The sequence below is a fragment of the Anticarsia gemmatalis genome, chromosome 8, assembly GCF_050436995.1.
Source record: "Anticarsia gemmatalis isolate Benzon Research Colony breed Stoneville strain chromosome 8, ilAntGemm2 primary, whole genome shotgun sequence".
NCBI lineage: Eukaryota > Metazoa > Arthropoda > Insecta > Lepidoptera > Erebidae > Anticarsia > Anticarsia gemmatalis.
In genome coordinates, this window is record NC_134752.1 from 12,936,707 (window position 1) to 12,963,190 (window position 26,484).

Consider the following 26,484-nt stretch of genomic DNA (forward strand, 5'->3'; position numbering starts at 1 on the left):
TTTGAAATTGCGGACTTATCTTAAATGACGACTACCGGAGAAAATCTTTCAAATGCCTTTCGAAGCAAAAAACGCTCAAATCTTTTACATACAAAGCATGAAAAGCAGCTACGCATTTGTGTAGAATCTGCGTCATTGATAAGCTAGCTACTGTATATAACTGACTAATGAACGCAACTGGCTGTGAGTTCCTGAAGGTACCAGGGTCCCAGAAACACAAAGATCTAAAAAAACCGATTTCAAGTATATACAAGATGCACAATTTCATTGTCACTGTATGTAAGCCTTCTAAGTTTGACTAGAACTTGATCGATAACTGAACAAGCAAATGCACTTTTCTTACCGCATATTAAAACAGAAACAGCGGGGTAGATGAGTGGAATTTCAACTTTGACAAGCCTTGAGGGGTTGTGACTCATAATCTCGAACCATGGTTACAGAGTCTACCGTAGGTAAGGGGATTGATAAATATGGGGAGTGTAGAATACCTCGTGAGTGATTACCAACTTTCGATCACATGGAGTGTTTGATTTTTAGTTGAGAATGAAAGAGCTATTTTTGCTGGTAGCTGGTTGATCGTAAGTAATCTGTGGTGCCGATTTAGTGGTGACCTTAGTAGACCATTTAATGCCATTGATCTTTATAAAGATAGTGTTTTTTGTTTTCCTTCATGCGAAAATGAGCAGATTTGGGGCTATAAGTTTTGTCCTAGGAAAGAAAGTAAAATTATAGCTAGTTACTTATTTTAGGAAGCAGACACAGTCATGGAAATAAGCTTGTTTTTAATTAAAATTGAAGAAAATTATATCGGTTTGTTTTTTTTTACGTTTAATAGTCTTGTTTCTTTGTTTAATAGACTTGGAAAACTGGTGGTGTGCTTTGAGTTTGAAAAGTAACCTCCTGCGTGGGTGGTGAATGGTTTATACCACTGTATTATTTTCTTTTACTCTTGTATGGGCAGGAAGACAATAAAGTTTTATGAAGAAAGGGTAACTAATGCACGTCTCGTTTCATTTGAAACTATGGTAACAGTCCCTTTTCCTGAACAAATAGAGAAAATCTACATCAAATATTATTGATTTCTATTAGCAGCGTTTTGTGTTTTGTCTCTCGATAAAGAAACTCGCAACTACAGCGCTGATAGAATAACAGTTAGTACCTTTCGAAAGTCATGTTTGCTAATAAAAATCACTTGTAAAATATTACAGAAAAGAGGCCTAACATAGTGTCTAGTTACAATACACTATTTTTTCTTTTACCGATCAACGTCAAATCAACGGAGCGAAACAAAAACGTAATCTGAAAAGCCTTTCAATATCAGGTGCCTTCGATACAGAACAGTTTTTTTCTTCATTGTACAACGATTCATATTGTACCTTACTTGTATGTAGTGAAAAAGTGCATTTGTGTATGTGCGTATGGAGTTGCCGATTGGATTATTTTAAATTTGAGATGACAGTTTTATTTTTTGTGTTTTTTTGATATGCATTATGCGTTTGTGTGCGTGCGGTCGTAATTAGAAAATTGTATAAAATTAAAATAAATCTGTTCGGATAGCAGGTGTTTTTTCTACCACGTATGTTGGAGCAATAAGGTGCAGAAATTTATAGTATCTTTTCTATAAAAAAAAAACTGAAGCTGTTATATATAATCGTTATTTTAAAGCTTAGTTTGTTAAACCACATTGCGAACTTATTTCTTATAGGAAGTAAGTAACACACATTCAGATTACAATATTCTACAGTTAACAATAAAGCCTAAAAAGCAATAATAAGAACCGTTTTGCGTGGTCATCCTTTGCAAAAGGCTGTAAAAACGCAATGTAGATAAAAAGATGGCTACCGTAGCGGAACTAGTAACGTAGATAGCGACTCCTTATCACGCCAGGAATTCATGCCTGATTACCACAATATTGTCAGTGTTGTGCACTAATGGAAAATCACAAAAAACATCGTAGGAAGTCACGATAAATTGACAAAAAACATGTATGATATGTATTTCTTTAATAGGTAACGTGGCACGCCAACGTTGATTTGACAATTCGGAACGGTCTGTGCAGTAAATAAACGTCATTTTCAAAAGAGAAAACAATGATGTATGTTGTCTTGTCGCCCGTGACAAGAAGTTTATTTGACAGTCTTATCGTCCGCGACAAGACTTTTGTGACACTGGCTATTCTTTTGTTAGTTTTCTGCGTGATTCATATATGCGACGTAGAACCCTCTATTAGGGTCCTGTGATGACGTCAGCGTGGGTTTCGAAGCGGCTTAGAGGATATCTCCCGGGACCGAGTAATGGTATCTTACTCATGCGTAATATTGCAAATTCTGACGATGCGGATAGCACAGTGATTAGGTGGTCACGGCGCCTCTACCGTCACACTAGTGGAGCGATTTCCTAGCTCTATCGATATATTTTGAATGCAGAAATACCGATCAGCCCAATGAGTTAGAACTATTTTCTTCAAATCATTTTAAACGTTCGCTAGCCGATAGAATCAGCCTTAGAAAATCACTGTATAGTAGGATAAAAATCAAATTATTTATACTTTTCGTCAAATGCTGATACTTAAGATAGTCAATAATACAGACTGACACGGTAGACACTAGACACTGTAACGATATTTAAACTGGATATTATACGATTTTACGTCAGTATTATTGATTGTAGTTTATATGATCTGTAATTTGTTTCTGTCTTCAGAGAGAAACCTTAATAATTTCCTTTCTGAATTTTGTGTAAGAAGGATTTTAAAATGAATTTAATAATTATTTTTACAAAATTCAAAAAGGTAATGATGTAAAGGCATCCAGCTAAAATACCGGTTATATGTACATTTTATTTTCACGAGTGAAGTAAATTTTTCAATGTTTCTTAATCGCATAGTCGGATTGATTTGTACGGTAGCCTTTCAAATCGCTAACTGACTGTTCTGTCAGCGTCGATAAATATTATGGGAAGGAATAACGACTTGTTTCGGCTACGAGACTATAGTTAGAACTATATGTGAACGTCAGTTCTCATCTGATATCGGTAAGGATACAACTGATTTAATTTTTTTATTTTATTGAGCATGAATATAAAAAAACAATAAATAATTATTGTATCTGCTACTGTCCTAGTGCTAAGAGCGTAGGCTATGAGTTTTCTACTTTGGCGAAGTGCGGGTTGAAGACTGCAGACGTTTGTAAGATGTTAATGTCGCTAAACCTAATTAATGTGTAATTTCAAAATACTATAGAAAAAATATTTGGCTGAAAAATGCATTACTTAAAGAATCATAGACAGTTTTTTTTCTCATATACGAATCTGTGTCTATCATTATTTAGCGCGTCTGCAGCGGACACGCAATTAGTTGCAAAGATTTATCAGTTTCATTACGTAGGAATTCGGTATTCGGTCATCTGACTCAGGGGTTCAAAACGACGCAAAGGGGAGCGGCAAGTGAACGAGTGCGATTTACTGGCAATCGCCGCTTCGACTAGGGAGGGAAAATTATCAGCTGTGTCGTATCTCACGCAATCTCCTACTGATCGCTGCTCCCCTGGTACAATTTTGCTCTCGCGTAGAGCTACTGAGATGAACGGAACTTGTTTCGTAGAGATGATGTTATCTAGAGATTTTTTAAATTAAAGTTGCTTTTAAAGTATTACAGTCACGAGTATAATATAATATGTTAGTAAGTTCAGTGTAAGTAGCAGTTTTTGTAACTAATTTTTACGGTCTGTATTTTTGTTACCAAATAAAATTTCATAAGTATTTTCTGCGATTTTTTAATACAACAGCAGAATAGACATTTATGTTCATAACTGTACATAAATCATTATATTCTTAAGTAGTCACATTAACAGTAAAATCAACTTTATTATGTTTACTTATATAAAGTGAATGTAGAGTTTTTTATAGAACCAAATCTCACAAAAACAGTCAACTACTTAAGTCATTCTTAGAAATCTTGTTTTTCGGGGAAAAGGTAAAAACCCAAAAAATTGGAAGACAGACTAAACACTGAACAATCAAAGGAAATCCAGTCTTGTTTAAATGAATCCTGAAGTCAAGGTACACAAATATTGGTGAGCTTATCAAACTACGGCAAACAAATACGGCATATCTACGTATACACACAACTTCCATACATACATATAGCTACATTAAGTCTGGCTGCCTCCTTAGAAACCTCGTACAATTTCTACTACCCACAAAAGCACGGCACGTTCATATAGGGGTACAAATCTGTGCATGTATATTGTATAGTTACTGTGCGTATGTGTGTGTCTATTAACATGCGTGAGTGCGTATGCGAAATATTCCAAATTTGAAAGCTGATTATTTCTATTTGTGTGTAGATCAAAATATGTATGTGTAAGGATTATTCAAATAATATAAAATACGAACACTGACATTTGAAAAATAAAGAACTTTTGCATTCACACAAAAAAAGAACTCTAAATCGCAAAAAAGAAACAAAATTAAAAACTAAGTTAACCAAGTTTTTCCCATCGTGCGAGCGAGAGATCCGACACATAATTGAAGATAAGAAAAAGAGGACGAAAGGAGACGGTCTTAGTTGTGTATTGCCCTCGGCTACTCTAGACTTAGATCGAGACGTTAAAGGTTTTTTCTATTTGTCAACTTCCTGCAGAATTAAGGAAAAGTCTTGGGTTAGTCTGGGGTCGGCGACTAGAGGAAATTAAGAAGTATCGATTTAACGTGACTGCCGCACTTCGGCTGTGCTAAGACCAGTTCAACTTTCCTAGACGTGATAAAGATTGTAAGAGCTTGCTTTAAGTTTTTGTATTAATATTGGTTAGGTCCTTCCGTTCAGATAAGCAAGTCTTTTTGCCGTTAAATTGGGTAAATAAGGATAAAAAAATTATGAGCAAATGCTCTTCGGAAAAGTGGAAAAAGTTTATGCGAGACTTTAATTTCGAAAAAGGACGTTGTGGTTCCTTATACAGTTATTACGAGTATTAACTTCGAATTCCTCTTACGCTGATGTTGATTGTACCATTGCTCTCACAATGAATGCACATTGTTAGCAAGCATGGCTTCATATCGATAATCAGCAACACTTATACAATAGACCATAGCTATCCTAAGTGGCTGGAGTATGAATCCAGCGTAGAAGATATCCAGGCTTACCAATTTGACTACCAAGTCCTCATTGATTCTAAGCTTCACTACATAATATACAAGTCGCTTCCCGCGTCTGTCCCTATGTCTGTATGTACATATGTACATTGATATTTAGAAAACTACGCAACGGATTTGGATGCGGTTTTGTTTAATAGATAGAGTAATTGAAGAGTAAGGTTTATGTGTAAAAGATGTAGAGGATTTTTTGTAAAATAACTGTTTTAACTGACGGACCGCTAGTCATATAATGTTAGAATTTTCTTGTCAGTTAGGCTCGATGGTTCTGTCTACAGTTTTCTTTGTTCATGCTGTCATTACTCACGATTTTCGACCTCGGGCAAGCATCGCATGTCTTATTACATTTTATAACATAATTTACTTTTTCTAGTCAAGCGATAGTTTGATTACTAATAGCGACCACCACAGACGTTCGCGTGACGGCTCTAAAACTTTACACCCACACACGAAGGGACTTTGTAATGAAAAACTTATACTATACTCCGTGCTCAATAGTACTCTAAGAAGAGCAAATACTGTTTTTATAAAATTACCATTTTTATAAAATATTTTCGCCTTAGCCTTTGAAATATCGTGTATGCAATACTTACACAACATCACGTCTGTTATACTCGAAGGTGCTGGTAGAAAGTGTTTGAACTCTGATGTTATAGTTCCATGTAATAGGGAGCGAGTCTTTTGCCATATAACGGTCACGTTACCAAACTCTAGGCTACTAAATATCATCAAGTTAATTATCATGATAATCATCATAGTGAAGAACCCTCAATAGAATAAGGAGTAATAATATCAAGGAGCACCAAATTGCTCACACACACATTATCTAGTTTGTCTTATTGAAAAGACCAAGTCAGGAGTGGCATAGAACATTGCTGACTGGCATCAATGGAAGCAGGCACGGAAATGATACCAATTTTATTGCAGATTATACAGGTAACTTTAAAGAAACAGATGATAGGAGTATAGCAGAGTTTTCATCTGAATAACCTCCATGATTGCATTTAAAAGCAAGAGTTTAGAAGCGTTTAGTTGATGGAAAACCTGCCTTCGAAAAGAACAACCAAAAGAAGCGGTAAAACTTCCACAACTCAATACAAGCATTATCTAACTTTAAACCAAATCTTTCCCAATTTGCTGCACAACGGCCTTTTAAGATTGTTAGTCGTCTACTGTCTGTTTGTTCTATACTTCCTGTCAGCGATTAGCGGACCTCCCGCGAGTTCTTACTCTTCAAGTTTAAGAGTAAATATCAAGTATATTTCTGACACTTTTTTGTTCTTGTTCTTTCATAAAATAAGTCTAAAGTTGTGATTGTTTATTCTGTCACAGAATGAATGTCATTTGTTTTTGTAGCTTGAAAAAGTTGGTATAGACAACGTTGTCTCCGTATAGCTTGAAGTGTATTAGATTCCCGTTAATCCAGACTATGAAACCTAGTACAGGTTTGATTGGACGAATAATTTTGTGATTAAAATATGCATTGGTTTATGCCATAGTCTATTTTTATCCATAAGTCAACGGTTATTAAAGTCTACGGCAATACAAATGATTTTATTTCCAGCAACTTTCTTCCTTCAAAAAAACAAGTACAAAAAAGCTTTCTTTTATAAAGTTTCGTCTCTATTTGTTTCACAAAATCTCCGGATGTGTTTAACAACTTCCAAATTAAGAAATGAAAATATATTTCGAGGCGGTGACAGAATTATTTATAAATCATTTCATATTCGGTTTGTGTGAGTGAAACAGAGTGAAGAGGAAAAACAATGCATTCGATACATTAAAGGTTAAATACCAAGCAAGTAGGTATTACAAAAAGGTTGTAATTAAGCTAAGGTAACAAGTAAATAAATCACAACCGTCATTTGTGAAGTTTGTAATTTATTTCTTTACCTCCATCGTTACCCAAAATATTTTTTGCTTAGTATCGTCCAAATGTCAAATTTTCTATTGTATCGAAAAAGTGACGTAGAGATGATTGCAAACACTCTCTACTAAAACAGAGACTATTTTCAAGTGACCATCGTCATTTAAAGAATTATTGTGGCGAATATAGCTATCTTACTTTCACATACATAAAATCACGCTTTCTTCACATAGGGATAGACAGAGACCAGAGAAATTTAAATGTCAAACATTGACACTAACTCGATAGTATCGAGACTGCGATACAGGAAAATATTTTAGCGAAACGCAATTGAAACTTACATGACTACAGTGCCTATTTCAAGTGGATATTCTAGAATTGTTTTCAGGCAATAATGAAACCACATTAGTCACGTTAGAATGTTTATTTATAGCCTTTTAGCGTGCATTTCTTTTTCCTTCTGTACGTAGGTATTCATTTTCCTTCTTTTGTATAATTTAGTAGTCTACCTGGTGTCACATTTGTTTTCTTTTTACTTATATTACGTATTTTTGTCTGCCTCACAATAATTAATTGCCAAGTACTTAAATTAAAACGGTGTTCTTTTCAACATTTATACCAGATATTTCTGCAAGTTATTTCAATATGATAATGTAGGTATTTTCACTTCTTTAAAGATAGCCTGTTGCAATCATCATCAGAGCATAAAAGTTAGTAAAATAGCTGCTGCTAGGTAGAACTGAGCGTATCTAATGGAGATTCCAATACTCTTCATGTTTTAGGAAGCAAGATAAAACTGGATACCGGCTCGTTAGACAAGCCGGTAACTATTTAAAAGAAAGAAGTAACTAGGTTCCGACACACCGATTTATTTACACTACAGAATACAAGTATTTCATACTTCTTCTGCAAATGAAAACTGTGGGTTGTTATTTGTTTAATATCTTCCAGGTAAGGAAGCTTAAGACAGAAACCATATCTAGATATTTTGTTAAGTTTTAAGTTTGAGTTTCACTTGTATTTCTTCAAAGGGAAAGCGCTATGGCGTTAAGTGGCAAGTTATGTTTAAAAATATAGTCCAATAAAAAGTTATTAACGATAGAGTTATTTATTGCGCCCGTTTTTATGATGACGACATTATAACTGCTATATAACTCGTAATTCTGCGAATCCTCCGAAGTTATCAACAATTACGATTTCTGCTAAATTACATAAAGTTTATTTCTGACGTAGGAAGTAGGTACTGGCTATTGAATATCCACCCTAGCTTACTTTGTAAGTCTCGTATTCCTAAAACAACTTTGGCTGGCATTTTCCAAAAATACTTCACCAGCCTTGTCTACCGAAGCTGACGTTGGCTATTTCTACCGGCTGGCAAGGTTCCAGTGTCTACCAGGGTTACTCATGCGCCACAGACTATATCACCAGCTAATGACGTCACACCTATTACTAATGTTCTCTGTCCAAACACTAATCTGTAACTCTACGACGTAACTTACATTATTTATTATGATTAAAATACTACACTACATTGTCCACTAGACTAAATACGCCTCACTGAGCTATATTTACACCGAGAAAGTATAATATATTTTCAAAACAACGTCCTTTACTTTACACAAACTTGCGACTCGATTCTAATTCTGTTTCCAACTTTGTAGCTCCGAGTTTGTCCGGAATATCAAACTAGCGAAACTATTTAACTAAATTAAATGATTTATTCACTTATTTGATTAAATATGTTGTAGAACAGTTCGTTGTAAAAGTTTACGGAAACGCATCTGAGCGTTCGCGGGTGCACGATTAGGCCTAACGGGCAACGCTGCGCCATGCGAGCGACTGCCGCTACTTGTAACGCATTTTTAACACACAAACACTGAGAAATATTAGTAAAAAATCATTCTTACCTTATAAACAGGACTCAATCCAAATCCTCCAAGAAAATCCAATTTAAAAACCACAATTTTACACCGAATTTTGAACTACACCACAAGCACGGTGCACTGATCGCGATGCACAGTAATCGTTCAAAATGCAATTTATTTATTTTTAATTTAAAATATCAAAAACACGAACTTATAGATCCACAATATTTTTTCAACACTCACTAAAACACAAAATTCTGGTAGAGAGTATTGTAAACTCACAAGTTTTTTTTTTAATAAGTCACTTTACAGTAAATCGTGTTTATTTTATTTTTGAAAGTATTTTTCGATAATATTTCGAACTTCGGCACTTGGAACTCTCGTCAGAAAGAAAAAGTAAAACAACTACGGTCGGGCAGTGAACCGCTTCCGCATCCCCAAAACAGCTGTTCGGGAGTAGTGACGTCAAGAAATCGATAACAACCGGATTAGGACAACCGTAATTACACACCACACAACTTTTTCACAACACAGATTACCGGTTTCACTATCCTTTAATGCATGCCTTGTATCAGTTGGGATGTAAAAATAACGTTGATGTTATTATTTATTCGCAACCGGTTCCCAAATAAATCGGGGAAGGTATCACATGGTACGATGAAGAGTATGTAGAAGTTAGAAATCACAATAATTGTTTTGTTTATGATGGTGATTGTTTAGTGAGCACATTTTAGTAGTAGCTGCAGAGCGCACGCGGTCGCGCTCGGTCGCGGACTGGCGGCGTCGGCGCGGGGCGCGGGGCAAGGCGGGGGGCGGGGCGCAGGCGGGCCCGAGCCAGCGCGGAATGCTATTGTAGGCGAACTTGCCCGCCACTTTTTTTCTCAATTCTGGTCAAACAAGTTTTGTATACAACCTGCATTGTAAGGATTCCGCCATTCTTCGTACGAGGCAACGGTCTTTCTAAACTTAGAGTATAAGGTTTCGCTGAAATTTCAAAATCGTTGAACCTAAGTATACGCCTACGCTGTAAGGTAATCCTACAGAAAGGATTAAACATCATAGTGGCACCGTGTAGGAAGTTAATAATAAGTTATAGCCTCTTAAATAAACATCCAATAACACGTTTTGCTATTAACGACTTGTAAAGTAATAGTTAGTAGACTCTATGTCTAAGTAATTTAGAATTAGCAATGCAAACGAATTAAACAGAAGTCCGAAAAAAACCGTAACCTCTCACTAAAATCTCACTTAGTGTCTTCTCACTATTAAAGTACAAAGAACCACAACATGTCAAAATGACAGTATTTTTTGGCATTCATTATATTTTCGGACCCCATCCTGGAGGGGACCAAATTGTATGAAATCGTTTGCTCCGAATACAAAAGAATTTAGTACATGGTTATCAAGATGTAACAAATAAGAATCCTATTCAAAAGACTCAAAAACTTAGGACTTACGGCAATAAACCGAGCTTTACGAGTGTGTACACAGTAAAGGTACATAGACAATGATTTGATAGCAACCTTTGTAAACAACTTTATCAGTTCCAAGTTTTAAAAAAATAATTTGAAGCTATCATGTAACTCGGTAGAGTCCAGCCCAGCTACATAACTCTTTGGTGCAGTCAGCAAAATGACACCTACAGTCTACACCTTAGGATTCAAATATAATTTCATAGTTTCCGAACGATCAGGTAGGCAAAGTATATTTCGCCCGAGAATTCCAACCTTCAAGGTTAGAAGGGAACTTCTAAACTTATTTGAAGAGCGATAAACGAACTTACACGACGTCGGATAGACTCGGGAACGAATGGGACGGAGCTATACCAAACTCTACACGCTAGAAAGAGCTAGCACGATTTATTTTATTTATTGCCATATCAAGTTGCGGCGGGTTCTGTATCACGGTTGTGTGAAAGAGACGAATATAAATATATTGTTCCCCTTGACCTCGTAAGGGAGATGTGATCAATTTTTTTTGGAAATTAAACTTTTTTAATTAGTTGGGTTGAAACTGGTTTGGATTGGAATCTATTAATGAAGTATCGGTGTTATGTGTATCGGTATTTTAAACCGTAACTAAAGGTTTGCAAACAAACGGTCTTTGGAGTAACTCATGAATATTTGTAGAGCTTGTACCATTTTCACAGTGAATTATATTGTTTGATTAACTATCCAATTCCTGGATTCCCCGGGTCAGGTAAAGTGTTTGTGGGTTTTTCTGTTAATTCTCAGAAGAAGCCTGGAATTTTGGCATAGTTTTGTTGAAGAGCATTAAACTCGTCCTATCGTAATAATCGTATCGTAAAAACTTAAATCATACGAAAGCAAACATGATTTCTTCTTCTTCTTTAGCGTGTACTTAATTTGTGAATTAAGTTAAGTTTTGCGTAAGAGTCAAAGTTGGCCAAAACAGCTTTGGATTTAGCATCTGGTGAAGTGTTTGACCCTGGTTTAAAGAAATTGTTGCCCAGATTTTCGCTCTCCGAAAGGTAGAATCACTCTACTTTAAAAAGGCAGCAAGCACAAATGTAGACTTGTAGAGCTTAAGTCAGCTAAACTCGTAATCTTATTCCTCAATCTGGAAAATGAAAGTCAAAACCAATATTATTAAAATATTATATCGCTAAAAGTTGCTGAATTAGGGTACTTCATAATTTCACTGGTTGTTCTTTATTAGGGGGTAAGATCATTAATCGATCGCACAAATATAGTAATCGAACCCACGACCTCCCGACGCAATGGTAGCGGCGTGGCGACCTAAACCACTACGCCACGTAGGCAGTCAAATCATAATCAGACGTTATTTCGGTCTTTAGTTGCGAAGTTCAGGTGCGTAGAAATATCTTTACCCATATCAATAGTTTTATGCAGTTATAGAAATCCTACGGAAGCCAGCTTCACTCGTCGCGTGCGCCAACCGTATTTGCGATGATTTGTAGACCACAGATAATAAACATTCTAGGTATGTCGTCTGTGGTAGCGAACAGATTGACTTTCCCGCGTGATTGAGGAAGTACAACTCCTACAAAGTTTCATAAAAAGTTTTCATTACAATGATAGAACTTTTTACCTTGTAATATTGATCGAAAGAATAATTTATTTGTATTACTGTAGTGATGTTACATGACTTTATTGAAAATGTTACAAAACTACTATTTTGCGGTTTGATTTTGATTTGCAACAATAAAGAGCTAGCGTATTTGCAATATATAGTAACTTGGCAATTGATGGGCATAGTAAGTACTGCTTACTCATCTAGTGCACTTCTGCTTATAACGTATACTTACTATAGAGAAGTACTAGTTTCTGAACGCGATTTCGTCCACTTGAAAAGATCTTCTGGGGAAAAAAGTAGCAGTTTTAGTTCAGGGTTTAAAATCATCAGTGTACTAAATTTCATCAAAATCCGTTCAGGAGATTTGTCGTAATTTATTAACAAACATTCATCTGAACGTCCAAACTTTCGCCTTTATAATATTAATAAGATTCGCGTCATTATCTAATATCTATGCAAACCTTAAAAGGCGATTTGATAACTTAATATTCCTATAAAACCGGTATGAACCGGTTCCACGCATACAGGGTTATCATCCCCTGTGCAGGGGTGACCGCGACTAAATTAAAACCGGCCGTGCAACCGGTTGCATCACCGGAAATCACCTCTTAAAACCATACACGTGGGTCGTATTGCACTTCTGCATTGTATTTACGCATTAGTTTTTGCTGGCTTCTCCAATCTAAATATGTATAACTCAAAGGTGACTGACATAGTGATCTATCAACGCACAACCACTAGATGCTATGACGTAGGCATCCACTAGGAGAATTGTGATCAATTCTACCCCCAAGGGGATAAAATAGGGGATAAAAGTTTGTATGAAAATTCTGTCCTAATTGACAAACTACGCGGACGGTGTCGAGGGCAAAAGCTAGCAATTATATAAAGCTGTATACGTCTCTTTTTCGACCCTTAATTCTTGGTTAAGTTTTATTATTAAATAATGGTTGTCAATGGTCACACACGTGCTACCAATGACCGAAATTACGTTTCATTAGCGCGTAATTTAAATCGAATATTTAAATGTGGTTCAACTCTCCCACCTGGGCAAGTCTCCCGGACTCCCCCTCTCCCCTCTCTCATCGTCTGCGAACTAAGATAACCATAATCATTCGTTTTCTGAGTTTTAGTTGCGTAGTTCTGGTGCGTAGTACTCGTAACCGGCGGTCCTGTTTAAGAAGATGTGGCTATGGATGGATGTGAATGAAGCAAAGGAAGTTTGAAAGGATCGTACCAAGTGGCGCTCTTTGGTCTTTGTCTACCCTACGTGAAGAAGACGTGATTTAATGTATGTATCTTAATATTCTTCTATCTAATTTTAATAAAACAATTACCCTCTTATTCATAAACACACTATAAACCTATTTTAGTTAAAAAACTACTATAATATGTTTTCTCTTTTTCATTTCGCTAAGAAGTGAAAGAAACAAAACTCTTTATAAGCCTTTCATAACTTCATATGTTTTTTATGAAGAGGGTTAGATTTCAAGCTTTTTTGCCATTTAGCAAAGGATTCTTTTCATTTTGTCGTTTAAAGACATGCTACGAACCACGACTTATCCATCTCTACGCATATGTTGTTCAACTCTTCATCCACATACATAATTGGATACAATACAGTAACAGTTACGCAGTAGCAACATGTAGTGTGACAGTAAATACACACAGCACTCGGAAAACTTAGCGCAAACACTTGAACACTTTCCAACTTTAAGTTATTTACACAAGTTACTTCATGTACTAAATGTTACTGCTTTAGTTGACAAATAATGTTCTGATCATTCTATCTTTAAGGTCAATACACATTGAGTAACAACTTTTGTCTGTATGTTACGTTTTTACGCCCAAAACGCTGACCCGTTTGAAAAAACATAATTTTGTCAAAATTGAAGTTTTGACACTTTCCTTTCAGAGGTGAAATAATATTAATATATGGATTGATATTGGTGATTCCTATTAATAGCAATTTCTTTACCTAGTGCGTAGTACTCGTTATCAGCGGGCCTGTATTACAAGATATTTGGATGATCCAATAATATACGTCTGGTAGCACTGTGCGTATGTATTTTCGAAATATCTCCAATATTAACATCTTTATAAGCTAGAGGATAACATTTTTTCTACATACATACACCTACACACTTACACACTTACAATTTGTAACTCGCGGTAGTATCTGTTGTCATGCTCCGAGATCATAAAACTCGGTAAATTCGTAAACTACAGTCATCAACACATTGTATTCAATAATATGCACATACACGTACTATACCTACCCGATATAACAATATTGTATGAGTCCATTTGCATATATCATCACCCGTACGGGGCCGTACTTAACATTTAGTAATACGATGCTCCGTTAAATTGATAACGGTAGTATAAAGAAAAATGTGGAAAAGTACCACCAATAATGGCAAACTTACTTCATTTTTCTTGCAAGTCTCGTGTGTAAAGTCATGGCAATAACTACATCAAATATTGATGAAAAGGACCGTAAAATTGTAGTTATTAATTTGGTTTGAAAAGTAGAGTTACTAAAGATAGTAGCCAAATAACCTTCATTCGTAATATTTTAATTCTAAAGACTTTTTTTTATCTATTTCTTTATCCTTATTTGATTTATTTTTGAGTTAGTTAAAGGACAGTTAAATGGTAAGTAAATAAGCTGCTGAAACGGAATGTGTATTGACTATTATTGACTTGACTATTATTAATGGCTATGGAGAATGTTTATATCCAAAATAAGAACTCAGAATTAATTTTAAATACTTCTTGAACAGTTAGCTTTAATTTTGACCAATTCTTCCTAATATTTTTAATACCTTTAACCCATAATCGAGTCTACCCGTTGTTGCAAAAGCTCTCATAAAGTTATCCAAAAGACAGGAGAGTATGTTTTTATTCGACCCCGCAACCACGAGTTATATGGCAAGACATTTAATTTCCACACCATACGTGTTCCATTGTCTTATAAATCCATCTCATTCCCACACCATAGATCTCAATCACCATAGCTAAGGTTACAGTCCAATTGTTTTGTTCTAGAAGTACTAGGCTCGCATAAGTAGCAAGGAGTTCAATTAAAGCGAACCGTGCCTTGAATTAAGTATTGGGCAGCAACAAGTTATTCGAGAGCTTTTCTTTATTAAGGACTTGTTTAATCAATTTCGTTGTTTCTTTTATTTATGAGTTTTTGGTACGTTTCTGTTTACTTCTTTAAGAGTATGGTGTAATTGTGAGTATAGTTGGCGCCGTCAACAAACACCTGAAAAACAAAAAATTTTTTTTTTTACTTAGAGTTCCGAATAATCGGATATATGTATTAGTATAGTTCATGCAGAAAAATTGTATATTTAGTTATAATATGGGGCTTGGATTAAACTCATGATTTATAAATGTAAATAATAAAGATTATAAACAATCTATACTAATATTATAAAGCTGAAGAGTTTGTTTGTTTGTTTGATTGTTTGTTCGTTTGTTTGTTTGTTTGAACGCGCTAATCTCGGGAACTACTGGTCCGATTAGAAAAATTCTTTCAGTGTTAGATAGCCCATTTATCGAGGAAGGCTATAGGCTATATATCATCACGCTACGACCAATAGGAGCAGAGTAACAGTGAAAAATGTTACAAAAACGGGGAAAATTATGATTATCTTAAGTGACGCAAGCGAAGTTGCGCGGGTCAGCTAGTAAATAATATTGAACACAAAAAATCTAATCGTAGCAGAAAGAATCCTTACTTTACGCTATCATGTTGTATTATATCTTCAACTGCTACATAGAGATTCAAACCTACAAATCAACAACACACCATAATTTAGAACACACTCCAATAATGTGACAAAATTGAACCCCATTTCAAATCAAAGTAAAGCTTTGATACTCAGTATCTTTCATAGAATAAACAGAAAATCGTCACCATTCAGTCCGCGCCACGTAATTCTATAGTTTAGTATCAATTCACTCAAATAACAGGTTATTTGCTTCAAAGAATAATGTCAACAGGTTGTACCGATCGCTTGAAACGGATGAAAGCTAGACGTTATTGTAGGGGGTGGTTTTGTTTGGGAAATAAACTATAGGTTTTTACACAATATACTACAAATTACAAATGATATATTATTTCTAATTTTATATTTGGACCAGAAGTTGCCGTCTCTTTTAAACATATATTTTTATATAGGTATAAATAAGTCTTCACATTTACTTTAGTAGTGATAAAAGTAGATGTGACTATGACAAACATTTGTTTATTTTATGTGAGATACGTACGTACAAATACGCATCGAACTGAGTAATATAGTTTTATTAGCGTACCTGAGGAACCATCTTTACTACTACCTAAGTAAACCTAAGGACTTATCTTTCGTAACGCCAATCCTGTGCTAGTCTCTGTCATCATCTTCAATTTATTCATCGATGTATCTTCCTGTAATCATCTACAAATCATCATCACTGGCCCATGCGCGTCAATTCGAGATAAATTACAATTAGCAATTAGGTGTATTTAATATAAGTATTATTTATACGTTATCATAAACAGTGATAATGATATCGAATCGAATATGCGAAAACTAATCTGAAAATTTCAAATACGAATTACCTTTTGTACTCATCATAACAAACAGTCCTACTACAAATTACACTGAACTTCACATTAAGCTCGTGACAGAGGGACTGAATTAAAAAACCGCAATGTATGACAAACTTTTAATTTTAACTCGGCGTGGTAGGTGCAACTGCAATGCTCATTAGTGAAGGAACATAAGCGTAGTGTTTTTATTAGTGATATTCCTGATCAGAAAATGTGCTTTATACCTGTGCAGTTCAAATTGTACTGATTTTGAATATTCTATACCACCAAAACATTTCATGTAAAATGTTGCCAAGACGATCATATAAGGTTTGCCCTGTGAAAAAGATATCAGTAGCGCGACCGACCCCAACTTCAAAAATTCGACATATTGGTAAAAATAAGATTCTTAAGGTAGAGCGTAATAGAGCTTTTAAACAAAAGTTACAAACCAATTTATTTGCTGCTTTTGTGTCAAGATGAGTTTTTTCCTCGTGATATCGTTCAACTACCATAATCACCACCTATGGAGTAAAGGCAACACTTCAGCGTATCAATTCTCTAACTGAAATTCTGGTTGGCTAGAAAATGTCGATATTTTAAGATGACTGCATACGGGGAGACTGGAAGCCGACTCGAACATTGTTGGAAGAAAGGCTAAGCTGATGACGCATTTGCTTAGAATATAAAAACACATTTATAAGCGTAAAATAAAAGGTAATAGAAAAAGTCCCTTTACATCACTTAATTAAATAACTATAGCGTGCAGGACTTCTTTCCCTTCGTTAGATCGAGGGCTATTCTTTGATGTACAATGGCGATCTGTCAGTCATTGTGTGGTTCACTTCCGAACGGACCAGTGATTGTCACTTGCACTCGTTGAGTCAGCCATTGTTGGTTAAAAACTTGGTGGCGCCAATGTAATGAGAGTTACGTTTTCTTTTTATGAATCATTTTGTAAATGTTTAATGCTGTATCTACCTTTCTGGTAATGAAAGTAATGCGGCCGTTGCTAGAGGTGTCGGGTTCGATTTTGGAGTGAGCTAAAAATTAGATGTCGTCGCTTTCAAAATCTTACTTTTATAATAATATCGTTATCAAAAACGTAAAAAGTTAAATATCTGACAATAAATAAAGTGTGAGTAAATCTTCACTTCAACGACTCTACTCTTGTTTATTTCATAATATTGTGCATTTAAAATTCTTACTAATATTGTACACAGATGATTCATAATCTATCTGTAAATAGTTATAATTATAAACTAACAATAGTAGGTAGGTATATTCATGCCGATAGTATAAAAGTACCTAAGTTAAACTTTAAATTCATGAATGCGCCACACGCGAAATAGTGTTCAGTTTTTAATCATGCCTTCAGTATAATTATACACTACATTTACTAAGTATGGTAAATATGTATTCTGTACTATAAGCCTATAACCGCCAGGTAGTTCGTGTAACGATATCATAGCTTTAACCATAACCTATCTCAACTCATAATCCATGGTTTATTCCAAATATTTGAAGTGATAGAGTAGGTGGACAAAGTAGGTAGGTACTTCTGTAGTTAAATTATTACAAAAATATTTTAATACACAGTGATATTTTAATACATTTTTTATTATTGTTTAATATAATAATGAAACAGAAGTCCTAATATTACGCCTCGCTTTTCCGTAGGCCTTATACCTAGAGGTTCTAAAAAACATTCTATCTACATACAAAAGTATATATTTTTCATCCACTTTCATACAATACACCTCATAAAGATCCGACATAATATACGATATAACTAACAAGCATAATAAGTAAGGACACAAAATATAATTTGGAGAATTACCTCAAAAAATATGTATAAGTAGGTAGGTATAACGAATCAATATATTACAGTAGCCCATACCTTTAACAAAATAAACTAAATCACTACAATATTCCAAATAAAAAATATCAGTAATTTATAGTAATTAAGGTTTTAGTGCTTTGAGAGTAAAACCTGTGGTAGTCGGGCCGAGAGCAATCGATTCACAGCGCGACGTTGCCACTTCGCCGCGCGTATTTTGTTTGGGTTGCACGCACCGGCAACGTCGCAAGCCCGCGTTTTAAAACGTCAACCGCTTTATAAAAAGTTTGAAAGCTAAGTTGCAAAGCAAAGTAATGCATTTTTTGCCCGTATTTTGTATTGTTTGTAAGTAATCGAGGAATTAATCGGTTTCTTTGATAGTAACAGCTGTTGTTGTTTAAGTTAACTGGGGTCTTTTAGCGATTATGTTGCGTAGGCAGAGGTAGTATTATTTTGGTATAATAACTACGAACTAACTGCGCTACGCTGTTCAATACGGACTGAAGTTTTTATGTACCATCCAATCAATCATAATTAATTCATTAAGAATAGCATACGGCTATTTTAAATACAGAAAAATCGGATCGGAATAGTTTTTTTCATGATAACACAACATCAAAGTATAAACTCAAACTATACGTTCTCACGTTAGTATACACTCTAAAATGATAAAAAAATCGCAATTCCTTGAAAACTTGAAATAATTCTCAGGAATTATAAGTAGGTATCTAAAACTTACTTAAGTTATTACAATAATCCAGAATACTTTGAAAAAGCTCTACCTACGCAACAAAGCCACTTTTAGAACATACATTTTTCTAACAAGTCGAAAAGATATCAAAATAAAAGCAACATAACACAGGCTGTTTGTGTTTATTGTATTTATTGTAAGTTCACAATAAACCTTGAAAGTAAAGGTGAGTCGTCTTAGAAGTTTGTTAGAACTTAGGAATAATATTCTACCTAACTTTAAGATAACATTTCTATAATATTCTATCGAGTTTTTCAGCAAAATTAATAGGATAAGTTAAAATAACGATAAAGTAATACAAAATTTAATTTAAGGAATAGATTTTTGGATTTTTTGTTGAATCGAACCAGTGTTTTACATGGAGCGACTGCCTATCTGACTTTCACAACCTTTACCAGGGTTGTAACACGATATTCTTTTGTAAGACTGGTTGCCAGTCTTTCAAGCTTCTGACCACTGAAAATGATACCCAGAATTTATTCAGTTTAATACCACCTACCTATATCTACAATAAATAATTATTCAAAAATAACTGTTACAATGAACTGTGAACTGACGCAACAGGAAAAATAAGTTAAAAATCTTTATTGAATCAACTATTTTATTGGAAACTTTTACAAAACAACCAATGATTCTCACTTTATAACGTAACAAACAGAATCAAATATTATACATTATTTTGCATAATTATATTGCCATCTTCAGTAATAAACGTATTATTGAAAATTAACGTAACATCACTTAAGCTTTTCTTCTTCTGACAGATTTACTAAGACAGGTACTTTAAGCAAAAAACGTACTGTATTTTTATTGTAATAAAGGCGTAACAGACATAAGGCTCTTATTGTATTAAAAGGTGGGATAAATATATTATTGTAATGAAAATACATAAATAAATAATATTGTGTATATTTTTTACACGTACGTCACAACTAGTTTCGACTTTACATACATAAAACACATTACATAATAACAGTCATTTACAATATCTGCTTCACTGTCTGTCTTTTGTTCATTTAATAACAATTGTTACACCTATTCATAATTGAATCAACTAAATTAAAACTTAAATTAACAACCGCGCAATAGAACATTTTACGCATTAATTAAAAGTTCACAAAAGTTTCATGTGCGTTTATCAAATACAATCTCTATAGCTGAATCACTCTGCAGATTCCAGAAAAATAGAAATGCAACATCTATCCGTAGAAATCAATAATATAATTAATCAATACAAATACACTTGCAAAAAATACTTTACAAAAATACGATAGTTACTAGGAATCTAGCATTTTCCTAAAGCTCTGATCACTATTTTAACATTTTTATTTGTGCGAAAAACATTATATAGTACTCGCCAAGTAACTTTGTGTGCCTGAAGTTAGCAACAAGCCGTTGAAAAGAGGAAGGAGTGCGTTCGGTCCATCCAAACCGATCCTTCATCGGCAAGCCGCAATTCTCTTCTACGTCACTTGCTTTCTTTCCATTCTCTCAGCGGCTTGTAGCTATATTCAGGCATACAGAGTGAAATAGCTTGTATTTGCTAAGATATTATAAACTATTAAAAGTATCGCATACACATACTACTAAGATGATCACGTACCTTATGTTTCTTGGTCGAAACGTCAGGTAATAAAATAAGGTACCTATTATACATTCAAAATGTTCACCGTCCGATTCTTATACATAACCTTTTAAATGTTCACCGCGCACATCTTAGTATTATTATAAACTATTTTCAAATATAACGATAAGTATCACTTTCATATAACTTATGCTACCCCTGTACACAATAGAAATTCGCGTTCAAAACTTAAGTTTAGCATCCTACGAAGACTTATTCACTTCACGATTCTTTGATAAACTTTGAAGCGTATCTTGACAATTTCTGAAGATCTCTTTAAGATGTCTTTGAATAGAAATATCGCTATTTAGACTACCTATAGTCTATATTTTTATATTAACTATAGATTTTAGACTCATATTCCTGTTGAATCTTCCTCTTTCCGTATTCTATATTTATAGAATTATCTTCACTTAAAAAGCGTTGAGAGCGTATTCTTTAGCGTTCTCTGGTCTCTGCTCTATGGGAAAAAGGTGTGATTGTATGCATGTATGATAAAAATGCCATCAATTTATGCGCTAGTCGCTAGTTAGTCTTTTTTAGGGGGATCTTATATAAACTTTAACTACAAAACACATAGGTATACTCATTCATTTGGTGTAGTAATCGGGCCGAATTCGTCTTAAATTTCACGCACCAATTGTAAATATGTGGCTATTTTGCTGTGAGCGGAGCGTATCCGTATGTGCATAGAAGGCAGCGTCAAAATACGGCCCCGAAGGCTTTAAAAACTTTGACACTTAGAAATTCAGCACTTGGAGTTCTCCGAAGTATCTAACTTCCATTAAATATCAGATATTACACGAGTCTTTTCTTTGGGAATGATTTATTATAGCATATAGCTTGTCTTAGTAAGCTCAACTCTTCTTCAACTGATACTGCGTAGTGGACGCTTGCGCCGCGATCTCATTCAACAACATATCCTGCATTTTGCTCCTAACCACCAACTTTCGTATCGGATCCAGTTGTTTGAAATACGGAGCTAAGGATTTGAGGAACATGACGTCATAATCTTCATCCATACTAACTTTAGCTCGCTTTTCTGGTAACGGATCGTCGTAAGTTTCGTCGAAATAGACTTCTACTTCGTTCTGTTCAGTCTCTCCATTCTCTATATCTACATACTCTTGCTTCGTCACTGGTTCTGGATCACAACTGTTCTCTTCATTACTTTCAGATACATCATTATTATCGGATCCGTTTCCTGTGGCCGTTGTCTTGTTCAAAAAGGCTAGAGCTTCAAAATGTCGCCATTTGCCGTTATAAGCTTCAACTACGCCGTATTTCCTCATCTCTTTTTTGAATAAATCGCGCATGTTCTTCCATTTTACTCGGATGCAGTCCTCTGTGAACAAAATAATTTGCTGTTAGGAATTTTGTCTTTTATTTTATCAAACCGTAAACGACGAAACTAGTTAGTTTTCCTATCTACGTACCTAACTCAATTTCTAGTATACACGCAATGTATGCGTGAAACATAGATTGTACCTATGTTAATCTAAAAAGTGTAATTTTCTGCAAAGGAACTAATTAACTAACTCTTTAATATTATATGGAAACCATAAATTAACTGTCATGAGAAGTTTCTATGTGGCTAGAAATAAGCTAAATCAGGACCTAAATGAGTTGAAAACCTACCTACATATTTCTTTTTTCTAGTTAAGTCCATTTTTATCCTGCGTTAGCTAGTAAAAACACCCCTAATATCGGTGCGAATATTCAATTATTTCTAACGTTTCTCGAGTGCAATGTGCATTGGATACAGAAAATAAGTTAATATTGAAATTGATCGTTAACTTTTTGTTTTAAAAACATTTTTATGTGGTAAAACAAAAAAAAACCCTTAAGTTAATAGTTAAACGAATTAGGTATAAAATATACATATTATAATAAACAAACTATAACAACATGTAGGTACAAAAAAGTAATTTCAAACAATCATTATACTGAATGTAATCTAACTTTGCTCTACCTAAATCACAATAATCTAGGACAAAAGCTTTAACTACCCAGATCCAGTAGGTATCTAAGTTTTTAAAGGCTAATGTAAGTATAGCCGGTAATAAAAAAAAATAATACAACACACATCGAATACCAAACAAAACGAACAATCAAAGCACGAGAATCTACGCACATTTTACTACTACTAACGCCATCTATACTTCAAACTCAAAACTACCAAGTGCAACACCACGTGATCTACTGACCGGGCATGTGTACTATATCCGCTATCTCGCACCAAGCCCTCGCCATGTGATATCTATCGTTGTACCGATCGTCATCTGGATCCCACAGACACCCGCGCTTTTTCACTTCTTTTATTAACGTTTTAGCCGCATGATCGGATAATGCCATACGTCGTGGCATCGTGATAGTTTGAAAGTAAACCGCGCCGCGTCAACGGTCCGCGCGGCGAGAGTACGCCGCGGCAACTGGCGTCTGACGACCACGCGAGCGTTGCTAACGATCAATGGATTTCTAAGGAAAGGGACGGACTGCGCGTTCGAGCGGTCGCGCGTTCCGGATTTTCAATTCTAAGAATTTTACACTCTGTCACGTTGCACAACGCGTGTGGTTCTTTTTACTCAGCAATTGTTATGTATTTCATTTATTAGTCGTGTTATTTTGTTTTTGTTTGAAACTGGTTTGTGGTTTCAGCTTGTTAAGGTGTCATATCGCCTTACACCAGAAAAATACGTCTACATAGACTTACTTAACTCAAGCCAAATCAGGCTATGTAGAATTATACATACGATACATATGAGGTATTTGTTCTTATTGTTGTTAATATTAATAATTGTCTTTGATATTTTCCTTTGCCACTCAATCTACTTACAAATTTATTAAACCAAAACAATTGATTGTTAACTAAACAATTCTTTTTCTAACGGCGAACGTCACTATTACCTGAGTCACATTTTATGGATTTAGTCAATCTAAAGTGTTTGAGTAATGCTGAAAGGTTAGGTAAATTAAGTTAAACATATCTCGGTTTTCGTTCTTTACTGAATCCATTAAAGTTTCGTTGTAACGTAATACATTTCACAATTTACATAGGTACAAATTAATAAATTTAACAAAAGGAACACTTTTCGACACAATCTAGATTTAATTAAACGTCAAATTTTAATATAATCTATATTATGCAGACGCTAAGTCAGGCCGGGTACTTAGGCGCGTCCAGCGAGGCGCTCGAGGCGCGCGACGGCGCGAGCACGCGAGGCGGCGGAGAGGCGACGTTGCCGCGTTGTGCGAGCGTGCCACCGCCGCGGTTTACCGCGTTACTTCACTACGACGCACATTTAAACATAGTAACATACCAAATATTTTACGCACTAACTAGAACAATTTTTACTGCTAGGTTTGTGAAAATTATCAGTAGTTTGTTTTTTCTATTATGAAGGATATTATTATGTTGTACTTGCGATAATACCTCAATGATTAAGCTGGAAGTTTCATACTGTTACTATCAGATTAGGCAAGATCTAAGATCTAAGTAAGAGACCAATCCGTTCCGAAAAACTTTTGTTTCAATAAGTTTCTTGCAAAGCTTTTGTATAAAAAAATTATTCCTTATTAACAGCAACAAAAATTGTATATAAATATTTTTTGCTGCAGTTTAGATATACTTGCTAGTTTTTTTACATTTGTAATCTTTTTAAAAGCGCTATCTAGGGTTTTCAGGTTACACTACTAACCATTTAACTATCCTTGCAACATTTGTACGACAGCGCCATCTATGTATTGCCCGCTGCACTACTTGACATTGTGACGCTCATAGATATTCAATAGTTTCAATCATATCCGCTAGATGTCACTTGTCGTTCTGTCAAAAGAAGATTTTATTATCGTGAAAGCCTTATTTTTAATTTAATAAAGGAGAATGGGCACTCCTGGGCGGTCGGCGGCCATTAATGAAAGTAGTGTCAAATTAAAGTAATGATAACTAGGAACAACTTTTACTATGAACGTTTTGCTGCAATCCTTTCAGGAAACAATATATTGATTATTGACATGTAAATATAATGGAATTTCATAGAACAAATACAATTATTTCGTGTCTGTAATGCATTTAATGTTGTGTATTAACGTTACATCTTCTTATAACGATTGCAATGCCATCAAAATGAACAATAATCGTAACTCGTATCTATCTATCATATGGTTCACCCAGTTTCAAAGTTGTTCAAGCCGCCCGAATGTTATCTTAGTTGACAACAACCGGGACCGACTTTTTACGTGCCCTCGGAAGCACGGAGAAGCTCAGTTCAAATACCACAATGCGGTCACCCATCTATAGAATGACCGCGCCAACGGTTGCTTAACCAACAGATTGTTTACCGACCAGTGAGCGCAACTGGCTATGAACGCCTCGTTTTTAAGCTGAGCATTCAAGACAGATAAGTCGTCTCAGTGAATATATTATAGAAGAGCAAGATGTTTACTTGTTACGATATTTATATATTTACATGTTATGATTGTTCGAATATTAATAATGTCTACATTTGTATGCACTAATATAAATAGTACTTTTTATTTAATCTCCGAATATAAGCCAAAAATATGTTTTTATACTATTAAAAGTGCTCAAAAACAAAAATGTATTTTGTTCGTCATATAAGTGCGTCGCGGCAATAAAACTTCTACACGGTAATTATAGGACTAAACTACATTAAAAAAACAAAAAATCAAGTTTGGCCGCGGATCGCCCAGGCTCCATACTATTTTGCCCATTCTCCTTTTGTAAAAACCTGGATTTATTTAATCGTAAAAGGGGTAACAGCTACGTTCGCGCTCTTAACCGCGAAGGGCAGAGCGCTTAGATCAAACGCACGTGTCTTTGTTAATATCTATTTAACGCTAGATATACGGAAGAATAAAAGAATAGTAAGATAAGTAGCGAACTGGTCGCAGATGGTAGAGAAATTGTTTCTAAACAATCGATTAATGAGACTCAAAAAAATAAAGAAAAAAAGTATAATATGCGATCAAGGAAGGCGTAGTTATGCTCTATGGGGTTGAGAAATAATATTTAATTTTATAACTCTTTTAACTAACGACACAGATAAAACTTTTGCTGGAAAACTGTAGCCTCATAATAAAACATAATACGAAAATAATTCTGAATTTATCTATTGTTTATAGTGGTAAGAATATGTCTTCTACACCAGCAGGTGTTTTCTGAAAACTTGCTATTCAACTTTTCCTACGCGATGTCTATATTAAATGTTAATTTAAAAGTAACCGCCAGTAGCTAACTTTTGTGAAAAATGTTATTTTAATAGCTAACTCTACAAATAGTGACTGGTTTCAAGTTTAAGTTTTCTTCAGTATACCTACCCTGGTATACCTATACCTACCCTTTGAAATGATGTGCCTTAAAAGCTCTACAAAACTTCGTTCGAATTCTTATCTAATCTATTCTTCTTTAAATAACTACGTAATGAATATAATAATGAATACTTACTTTTAATGTTGGAATTTCTAAAGATCTGAAGTTCAGTATCTATAGTCATTTTATTTCATTTTGTGTAACCTGCCCCTCTGCGTTCAGGTTAACTTAATAAGCTATATTATTATATATTATATAAATATATAAATACCTAGTATAATTATCTGGTATGAAGCAAGTTTCAAATGGTGAAGTACTCATATTACAATACCTACTGCCAATTAATGTGTTTTTTTCCTTACTAATTGGAATATACTAGCGAATATAATTTGTATATTAAAATAGTATCAGCAGA

At 34.7% G+C, this 26,484-nt stretch overlaps 2 protein-coding genes across 3 annotated transcripts in view; both read right to left on the reverse strand.

Moving 5' to 3' along the window:
• LOC142975134 (uncharacterized) overlaps positions 1–9,650 on the reverse strand; it is a 121,543-nt gene extending 111,893 nt beyond the window's left edge. For both annotated transcript variants that reach the window (XM_076117829.1, XM_076117828.1), the window contains exon 1: positions 8,926–9,650. The gene's annotated coding sequence lies outside the window, so the exon portion shown is untranslated. The remainder of the gene's footprint in view (positions 1–8,925) is intronic.
• Positions 9,651–19,594: 9,944 nt separating this feature from the next.
• Positions 19,595–23,208, reverse strand: LOC142975136 (uncharacterized). Its single transcript, XM_076117833.1, has 2 exons — positions 22,945–23,208; positions 19,595–22,082 (listed from the first exon to the last, which is right to left on the reverse strand). The coding sequence occupies exons 1-2, from the start codon at positions 23,102–23,104 to the stop codon at positions 21,595–21,597; spliced, it is 648 nt and encodes a 215-aa protein (XP_075973948.1). The 5' UTR covers positions 23,105–23,208; the 3' UTR covers positions 19,595–21,594.
• Positions 23,209–26,484: the final 3,276 nt, after the last annotated feature.